General features: G+C 40.6%; 1 protein-coding gene across 1 annotated transcript in view; it reads left to right on the forward strand.

Annotated features, from left to right (window-relative positions):
- The window catches only part of LRP1B (LDL receptor related protein 1B), a 2002088-nt gene that overhangs the window by 1035926 nt on the left and 956058 nt on the right, over positions 1–10104 (forward strand). The window contains exons 10-11 of the mRNA XM_019522796.1: positions 1930–2073; positions 3593–3829. Coding sequence (XP_019378341.1) covers positions 1930–2073; positions 3593–3829 — 381 coding nt within the window. The remainder of the gene's footprint in view (positions 1–1929; positions 2074–3592; positions 3830–10104) is intronic.

The raw sequence follows: 10104 nt of genomic DNA on the forward strand, positions 1-10104 counted from the left end.
GGTGGTTCAGCCAGAAAGCTGAGGATACAACCCAGAAAGGAGAAGTTTTGTTATGTATGGCTAGGGATCTGGGGCCTTTGTTGGGACCCAGTGTAGAGATAGTTTTCTATTTCAGCCATAGGACTTTATTATTGAGCTGTAGTCAATACCCCTGGTTTAGGTTTGGGTCTAGAGCAGAGGTTTGGAGGTTCCAGCCATGCCTGAGGAGCACGTGATTGCTTTGAGCCTGGCCGGGGGGGGGCTCAAATAGCAAGAGGATTAGAGAAAGTATCAGGGACCCATAGCCTGAAAAGGATGAAAACCACAGTCAGGGACATCAGCCTAGAAAGCTAAAGACCAGGGGCCAAGCAGCCCAGTAGAGTGAATTCTGGGGCCAGGACCCCAGAGTGAGAGACAAAGACCAGGGGCACAGAGATGGATAACATATGGCTGGAGTCCAGAAGCTAGGTGCAGGACAGTGGGTCTTGGCTAAGGGATCAGCCACAGTAGAGGGGCAGAAACAGAAGGATAATGCCCCAACAAGGGAGTAAAGGCCTGAGGCAGCCTGGTGTCCTGAGGCAGCCTGGTGGCCTGAGGCAGCCTGGTGTCCCACTTGAGTAATAATGTGTAACACCTGCAAGGCACAAGCATGACTGTAGGGGAGGTCATAGGCTGTGAATAGTCCATAAGACAATAGGTGCCTTGCAGTATATATGAGCCAGGAGGGCCTATCTACTGGAGGACCAGGTTTGGGCTACTGGGATCCAGGAGGAGATCCACGAGTGAAGGAGGGACAAGAATGTGTTCTAGAACCCTTGGGCTTTATGACTCTTGAATGATCTAATAATTGCATCAAGGCATGGCAGGACAGAGTGGAAGGGAGGGTACCTAGAACCAGAGTAAGGCAGTAGCAGTTTGGCCATCCAGAGGCGTCACAGCTGCCCCCAGGGCCTGGTCCAGCTACAACAATGTGCTGGTCTTTTTCTTCTTATGGTTCCATTTTCCTCTTTGGGCCTGCAGTTGGGGGCTCTAACTTGGTGATATTCTACTGGTGGTAGCCATGAGAGACTGTTCCCTTCTATCCCTGGTTTTTTATGCCTTGTAAGTCAGAGAGCAGCTTGTGCATTCTCTTACTCTATTTATACTTCTGTGTCTCTTTTCCTCTAACTGTAATGATTTTTCTGACAATGCTTCCTTGTTATTAATGGCAATTCCCAGTGTAACAGAAGATAACAGAGGATGTTTGCCTTCTTCCTGATCAGAATATAGGCTCACAATCAGTAGTCACTGGCTCCGAGAGCTCTGAGTCAAAGGCACAGAACTGTCTCACTCCCGTTACGAGTCTGTCTCTCTGAGGAGAAGGGACTTGATGAAAAAGAGCTTTGGGACTAGGCATTGTATAATATCTGTGATTGAGAACACACAATGCAGCAGTAAATTGGTCATTTTTATAGGTTACTGCATAAAGTGACTTTGGCAAGAATTTACTGTCCATTGGAAGCCACAGCAAAAATATATTGGTTAAGTTTGGTCTGTTCAGACACCTTAGCTTCACCCAGACTCTGGCCTTGTTACATGACTGTCACTGACCCTGTTTATGTAGCTACTCACCTTTGTGGATATCTTCTGTCTGGCTTATAATGATTTCTTCCGTAGCAACCTTTTAACGGCTACTCACAGAATAATGCAAACAGCAAGTGAATATATCTACCCAAAAGGCTGGTAATTTTCCAAGGGTGCCTCATCTGGTTATTTGGATCTTTTGGCTACAGCTGGGCTCTTCAACCCACTAATGCCTTTCTAGGGCATCATTTAAATACATTTTTAAAAAGCCTTCTTTTTGATGTATTACTCTCATTCATTCTTCTTCTGTCTAAAGTCTCAACATGTTGGTGCATATAATTATCTTGTTTAAAGGATTTCAAGCATGCTGTTTTTCATTTGTTGTAGTCAGAAGCCATGCATGTGAAGAAGACCCATATGGATTGCCAGGGGGATGTTCACACATCTGTCTGCTCAGCAGCAGCTACAAAACACGGACTTGTCGTTGCAGGACTGGCTTCATTTTGGGAAGTGATGGCAAGTCATGCAAAAGTATGTTGTTAATATCAAACACTTTGCCAGCAGCTAATATTTTACAGCAGAGTTCTGAGTATTAATTAACATCATCAATAACAATAGAAGAAGCATGAGATGTTATTAGGTAAAATTTGCTTGTAATATGTACCTGCTGCTGGTTTTCTCACGTACACCTTTTTATACCATTTGACTAGCATAGATTAAGTCTATGGAGGGAGGTCAACTAAACGTGCGGTATCATTAAAGTAAAAAAAAAAAAATCCTCCTAATTTTTATTCAATGATTTTTACTCTCTGAATATAGCATGTGCTTGCATAATACTTGAGTACTGTAACACATCGTGTAAGTCACTATTAATTTCTACCCACACTTCCTACTCTTGAGGAGTCCTGCTGTGTAAGTAAGAAATGCAAGGTTAGGTTTTGCCTATGTTAGTGTTTGAGGGAGTAGTCAATGTGAGCAGCATAAGACCTTTCTAGGACTTCAGCTAAACACTTTGGACTGAACACATGCATAATACTAGTAGTAATAATAATGATAATAATAAAGAGAACTACTTCAAGGCATTTAGATGCCAATATATTTTGATACATATATGGGATTTAAAGGGAAGCTCTTGTGCTTTTGGACATTGGCCATGAGTAATAAGCATGTAATGAAGTATTCAAGCAAGTAATGCATTATTTCTCTCCTCCTTTCAATGTAATTAAATATAGTCACTGCTTATAAATGTAAGCCAAACTTATATGGTTAACCAATCCATCCAAAAATTCCAAAACATTCCTTAGAAAGTGTTGCCACATTTTTTTTTATCTTACACTTATAACAGAGATTTACAGCATATTCATAATATGAAGGGGAGTATCTAAGGAACTAACAATGTCTCCAGTACAAGCGAGGACTTCCGATATTCTGGGCTTGTTTTGAAATTAATGTTCCCAAGTTGCAAGTTACAAAATCTGCTGCAAAATATGAAATAATATGAGTGGCAGTTGTGTTTTATACCTCATCTTGGAAGAATAATTTGTGTCAATTCTTAGTACTGTACCACATGGGAGAAAGTTACTGTAATCTTTGCTTTGTTTCTGACAGTCTTCAGATGAAGGATTTTGAATGGTCGTTTTGAATTTGCTGAAGTTTACAGTATTGTCAGATTTAATGAATGCCATAGTCAATGTCTTCAATAGACTCAATAGTTCTTAATGAATTGTAAAATTAAACACCTACAATATTATAAATGCCTATTTCACGCTGGCTACAAAGTTATCCTATGATCTGTCATGTTTTTGCAACATAGACTGTTACAGACAAAAGAATGATTAATTAGAAATAACTTAATCACAGAAGTAATTTGTGTTTTAATTAGGGTAATGTAAGTAGCTAGCCTTGAGTTTAGAATATTTGAGAGTTTAATTTTTGATAGTGTATAAAAAAAACCTCAGTAATTGTGCCAGTTAATTAAACAGTGGCATTATGCAGTGTAAAGAAGATTAGGCAGCATTGGTTGTTTATGTTTGTAATCTTTCTTTTGCAGGACCAAAGAATGAGTTGTTTCTGTTTTATGGTAAGGGACGCCCAGGAATCATACGGGGAATGGACCTGAATGCCAAAGTAGCAGATGAATACATGATCCCCATAGAAAATCTGGTCAACCCTCGTGCTCTGGACTTCCATGCAGAGACCAATTACATCTACTTTGCTGATACTACCAGCTTCTTGATTGGGCGACAGAAAATTGATGGCAAAGAGCGTGAGACAATCTTGAAAGATGGTAGGTGATGTGAAGTAATACCAGCAACAAAAATATCTTATTAATGAGGGAGTAAACTGATCTGTGTGGACCCCAGACCAATCAAACTCTCATTCTCAACCAGAGGCCAAAGGAAACCTTTGTAAAGTTGGAAAAGTTTAATTTCTTTTTCCCATTACTTTCTTATTATTTTCTAGTTTCAGCAAGGCAATTTTGTTATTATCCATATATTCTATACTTTGAAAATCCAGGTGCAGATCCTAACATACTTTTGTGTTAAGTCCATAAAAAGAAAAGTAATATCAGTGGAATAAAAGTTTTATAAATTCTGCTAGATTAAATTGCCTAAAACTGGCAGGCATCCTGCTGGATTCCCAGGTGAAAGAAAAACCTCTAAAAGGACCAGTACAACCTCTTAATTGACAGGGAGCTGAAGAAGAGGCACAGCCCAAAATAGCAACTGTCCAGAGTACGAAGCAGGTGTTCTGAATCAACACCCACAGCTAGTGGGACTTCATTTTAGTTTTAAGTATAATCCAAAATATTCTGTATTTGATTCTCAATTTCATTTGAAATGCATTCAGACTAAGCAGAAGACATGCAACACATTGATAGCCATTGCATCATCTTAATTCACATTGAATTAATCTTAAATCTTAAATCAGGCCTGTGCAAATAGGGAACTATTCGATTCAGATTCAGCTGATGCAGATGACGGTGCTTCAGTTCAGATATTTGAATCTCTTTTTTGATTGAATTTGGCTGAATCAGCTTCGCAAGATTCAGACAGATTTGGAGATTCAGCCATAGAGTATAATGGGGAATCAATGAAACATCTATAACTTTGTTGCTGTTTGGTTGATTTGGATGAAACTTGCAGGATTGATAGCCTCTGATGAGGGCATGAAGTTTGCCAAATTTCAAGGTGATAGGTGCAGGGTTTCTGGGAATCTGCACCTCAAATCCTGAAAGCAAAACTCATGTCACCTGTGCATGTGAAGCCACAGTGGGGTGAAAACTGCAGGGATGGTAGCTCTTGCTGAAGCCACAAAGTCTGTCATGTTTTAAGGAGATAGGGTTTGGGGGAAACTGCACCTCAAACTGTTTGCAAGCAAAACTTATGACAGGCAACACTGTGTGTGTGTTAAGGCACGGGGGGTGAAAACTGCAGGCCTGCTAGGCCGTGCTGTGGCCACAAAGCCTGCAATCTTTCAAGGAGAAAGGTGCAGGGGGAGTCTGGGTTCTGGGGCCCTGTACCTCTGACTGCTAACAGGCAAAACTCATGACATGGGTGCTTGTGCAACTGTGTTTGTCTTGGGGCATGGGGGTGGGAGGAAAACTACTGCAGGCCTGGCTGCTAGGCCCTGCTGTGGCCATGAAGCCTGCCAGCTGTGTATGTCTTAGGGCATGGGGGGGGAGGTGAAAAAACTACTGCAGGCCTGCCAGACCCTGCTGTGGCCATGAAGCCTGCCAGTTGTCAAGGAGATAGGTGCAGGGGGGTTCTAGGGCCCTGCACCTCTGGTTGCTAACAGGCAAAACTTGTAACATGGGTGCTTGTGCAACTGTGTCTGTCTTGGGGCACGCGGGGGGGGGGAGGGGTCGGGAAAACTACTGCAGGCGTGGCTGCTAGGGCCTGCTGTGGCCACAAAGTCTGACAGCTGTCAAGGAGATAGGTGGAGGGGGAGTCTGGGTTGTGGGGCTACAGGCAGGCAAAACTCATGACATAGGTGGGTGACACTGTGTGTGTGTGTGTGTGTGTGTGTGTGTGTGTTCATTCAGGTACGCCCTTCCTGCCACTGCGGCCTCTGCACAACATGGCAGTGTGCCCCAATGAGGCCTCCTCTTCCCCTACAGCCTCAGCCGGGTCCACCACTGTAAATGGTGGCAGGTCAAAGTAACTTATCTGGCTCAATACCAATAGCACTAGCAGCATCAAAGGTACCCAAACTGAATTGTCAGGCCCTTCTTTGCTCTCAAATAGGAGCACCTAGTGCATCATTTCTGTTAGATATGCCTTCACTGTGTGATTTTGTGTGTGTGTGTGTGTGTGTATTTGTGTTCAGGTGCACCCTTCCTGGCACTGGGGCCTCTGCACAACATGGCAGTGTGCCCCAGTGAGGATTGCTCCCCATACAGCCTCATCTCAGTCCACCACTGTAAATGGTGGCAGGTCAAAATAATGTAGATGACTCAGTAGTCAGCACCAGTAGCACTAGCAGGCTCTAAAATAGCTACTGAACTGTCACAAAGCCTTTCTTTTTATAAAAGAATTGACAGCAAGAAGTAAAGATATTGTGTTGGATATATGTTACTCATGGTGTGTGATGGCATATGAAAAATGGAAAAGTTAGAGAAATATATCTTAGGAAGCTTTTGAGTTGAAAAATCCTTTGTCAGGCTGAGGAAGTACCTGCAGTTGGTGTGGGGTGGTGGGGAAAGGGGGATGTAGCAACGCAGGTAAAAATGCAAAGGTATCCGGGATGTCAAATGTCCGGCAGATTGCACATATATATGCTATGTTGTGTTCTTCTTTGATCTCGTCTGAATCTAAATGTGTGACTGACTGATTAGTTCTTTTGTTCTTCTGTGTTGTCTCTAGTCTGTATGTAAACTATTAAAACTAAATATAACTAATAATAGTAATAACTAATGTAATAACTATACAAAATCATCTTCTATGTGTGTGTGAGTGTGTGTGTGCAATTTGTGTTTCCCTGCACAGTGATGGATTACACTGCCAGGGAAACCACTAACACTGAGCTTTCTTTTTTAAAAGTATTGCAAAAAAAAGAGAACAAATATAAATGGAAAGAAATGAATTGGATAAGTATTAAGTAAAGAGATTCTAAGCTAATCTAAACTATATCCGATCCAATCCTTTCTAAGAACAAAAAGGAGCAGGCAACTGACTGACTAGGAAGCAAGCCAGGCAGTCCAGTACCTTTCTGATGCTGTTGCTCATTCAGATCCAGCTCACAAAAGGCACAGCAAGCCTGCAGACACAGGTTTTTATGCTGTTTCTATGCCCCTCCCCCCCAGACACTGTGACTGGAAGGGCAGTCAAAGACCAATCACACTCACTGGCCAGCTAGAGATGTCAGTCTCCCCCCACCACTCCCCTGCCCCACTGTGCTCCCCCTCCCTCTTTTAAGTTTCTGTTTCCCCATAAAGACTGCCCTCTGAATCTCTGAATCGCCAAATCTTTTCCAAATCTTTTCTGAATTGATTTGGAGGCTCCAAATTGATTTGGAAAGTTTTAAGCTTCTAGTGATTCAATTTGGATTCAGAGATTCAGCCTTTGAATCGGGCTGAATCTTCTGTGAAACAAATTGTGAACTGAAGCTTTGCACAGCCCTATGGAATAGGATAGGTCAGCAGAACTGTTACCTGAATTTATGACACTATCATGGTATCTCAGGGCTTTCATATGACATTATCATGGTGTCTCAGGACTATCATGACACTATCATGATGTCTCATGGTATCTCAGGCCTAAGGAGAAAATACACTTATCTAATATTCATGTAAAGCTTTAACTGCTGCTGTCCTGGGCACCCGTGTTGACACTGGACCTGCGAGCAGCTGACTCTGGCTTGCACTACTTTGGAGTTTATTGTGTCATATTAATTTAATATGTAGATGCACCCATTATACCCAAATATCTAAGGGACCCCCCTTAGGCAGGATCAATAAAATATTGCAATCCTTAGAGTTTTTTGTGTAGTCTCTGGTTTTCTTGCTTTTGTATTTTTTGAGGTTTTTAATTTCATTTTATTGGTAGTTTTGTTAACTTCATTGTGGGGTTGGCAAGTCAGTCAATTGACTGGTGAAATATTGTCAATTGACCCATCAAATGACTGCATATTTTTGGCCAGCCAAAGATTATAGCAGTTTTACCCAAAAATGGGTGGGGGGGGAGGTTGTAGTTTTCTTGACAGAGATATGACTTTTTATTGTTTTCTGGCACAATTCTTAATGGAAAATTTGTGTTATTTCTGTGTAATATTTGAAGCTATTGGTAATTTGTTACAATTTTTTACTAATATTTGACCAAACTTTAAAGTTCAATTAAACTCAATAAAGTTCAATTAAACTTTAAAGTTTAATGAACTTTAAAGTTCAGTGAAGTTCAATAGACTGAACTTTATTTGACTGATAAATACCCAACCCTAGTTTACTGTAGAATTCAAGTATTTACACTTTGTGGATTAATGGAGTAGATCAATATGTAAGTGTTGTGTCAGTCTTGCTGTGCTGGAAAGGCTTTCAGAAAGAGGAGTTTTCCAGTGTCTTCTAAATTTATTCTGACTAAATTAGCCTAAGATGCTCAGGACATTTTCCCACATAAAGAGGTCCCTTTCAGTAAGAATTTTGTCCCCAGCTTTCATAGACATTATTTTGTGTGCTATCCTTTTATTTTATGACACCAAGAGATTCAGACATGGGGGAGGGTAGATGACGTTATATTTGTAGGCAGATATTGGGTTACAGTAGGACTATTTGAACAGCTATTGCTGATACATTACACTTCTGAAATTACTCGTGCAGTCATGGTGAGCCACTAGTTCTCTGGTAGCTGGGAAGATTGGTGAACTTGTATTTATAATTTGGAAACTATGAGATTGAAATAGAAGGCCAGAAATGTTTGTCTTCACATCTATGACATGTATAAGTTACTACCCACCTCAAAATGATATTCAATCTAAAGATAAAATGTTGCTTTGTATCGGAAATGATGTATTGTTAAACAATATAAATCCTTCCCTAACAAGCATCTAAATTTAAAATATTGTACTTGTTTTCTATCATTCCTAGCATTTAATTTACCCAGGATTTTTAAAGAGATCTTTGTAATGTTTGTACTGTAATTTTCAACAGTGAGAAATAGACTTTTGAAAACATGCAATTTAATAGTAAATAAGCAATATGTGAATTGTAGCTTTATTAATAGTATATCATTATTATTGTTTCTGGTACTTTTAACGACAAATAAAAAAAAATCTCATTCCCTGCCCTTAGGTGTTTACAGTCTGTTAGAACTCCATATAGTTTCATGAGTTTGAAGCATGTTTAAAGAACACTTGTCAATGTATTTTTCATGATTTTAAAAATTAATATGGCCTCTGGCAATATCACCTCAACTTTTTATTCTTGTCAGATACCATAAATTTAGCAGAGATGTATTGGATCAGTGCTTAGATGGGAACTACTAAAAAAAATGGATGTTTCAGGTGGTGTTTTAATGCAGAGCACTTTAGGAACATTATAGTGTTAGGGGGCGTTGTGGTCCTATTGGTATTATTTCTTAGATTACAGGTTTTTACAGTTTGTACATGATATTTTTTGCAAGAATAAGTATATGATCCTAAGCAATATTATAGCTCATGTAATTATAGTCTTGCCTACATAAGTGCTTGATCCTACAAGCACTGAGTGTGCATTGAGAATACAGAGCACTGTGCAGTATTGGAGATTTATTTCCCCAATCGTTTTCAGTTGAAATTCTTTATTCTTCACATTCTGTAAGAAATTGTATGTAGTGTAGTGATAATTATTTGAGATGTCATAGTAAATTTCATCTGAGAATGAGCTGAATAAGTGATACCTTTGTAAGCAGCAGAATGGAAACTACACAGGGTTCCAAACTTAGAATATAAACCCATTTTCACATACTCAGAATTAGGGCCTAATTAAATGCTGAAAAAATATATATCCACAAGAAATTAAAGGAGAATTTAAGAACTGTTAAGATAGACCTCCCATGATTAGTAATGTGTGGAGTTTATAAGTCCTCCTGGTTAGGCTGGAGCTCTAATTTTACCCATCTTTGTTACCTTAGGGTGGTTTAGTGTCATTCTGAGAATTATAAGGTTCCTGAGTTGCCGCAGGGTGCTCCTGACACAGGACACAAACTGGTCGAATTGGTTTGGGACCCCTGCTGCTCAGTCAGGTGTCTGTACATTTCTGCCTTCCTTGTCATCTTCCTGAATCCTGTCACTCTCTCAAGGAACCAACTTACCTTTTTCCACACACTCTTGGCATATGTAGTGCTCTGGGTCAAGATTCAGTGGGGGTCTACTACAGACCCCCCAACCAAGAGGAGGAGCTGGACAGGGAATTTTCAGGCCAGCTTGCAGAGGCACTAAAATCAAGGGATGTAGTGGTCATGGGCGATTTTAATTACCCAGACATCTGCTGGGAGGAGCAGTCAGCCGGGACGGACCGCTCCAGGAGGTTTCTGGCTGAGATGCAGGACCTCCACTTGATTCAGGAGGTGCACAGTCCCACCAGAGGAG

This window comes from Gavialis gangeticus, unplaced genomic scaffold (assembly GCF_001723915.1).
Source record: "Gavialis gangeticus isolate Ggan-Ray unplaced genomic scaffold, GavGan_comp1, whole genome shotgun sequence".
NCBI lineage: Eukaryota > Metazoa > Chordata > Crocodylia > Gavialidae > Gavialis > Gavialis gangeticus.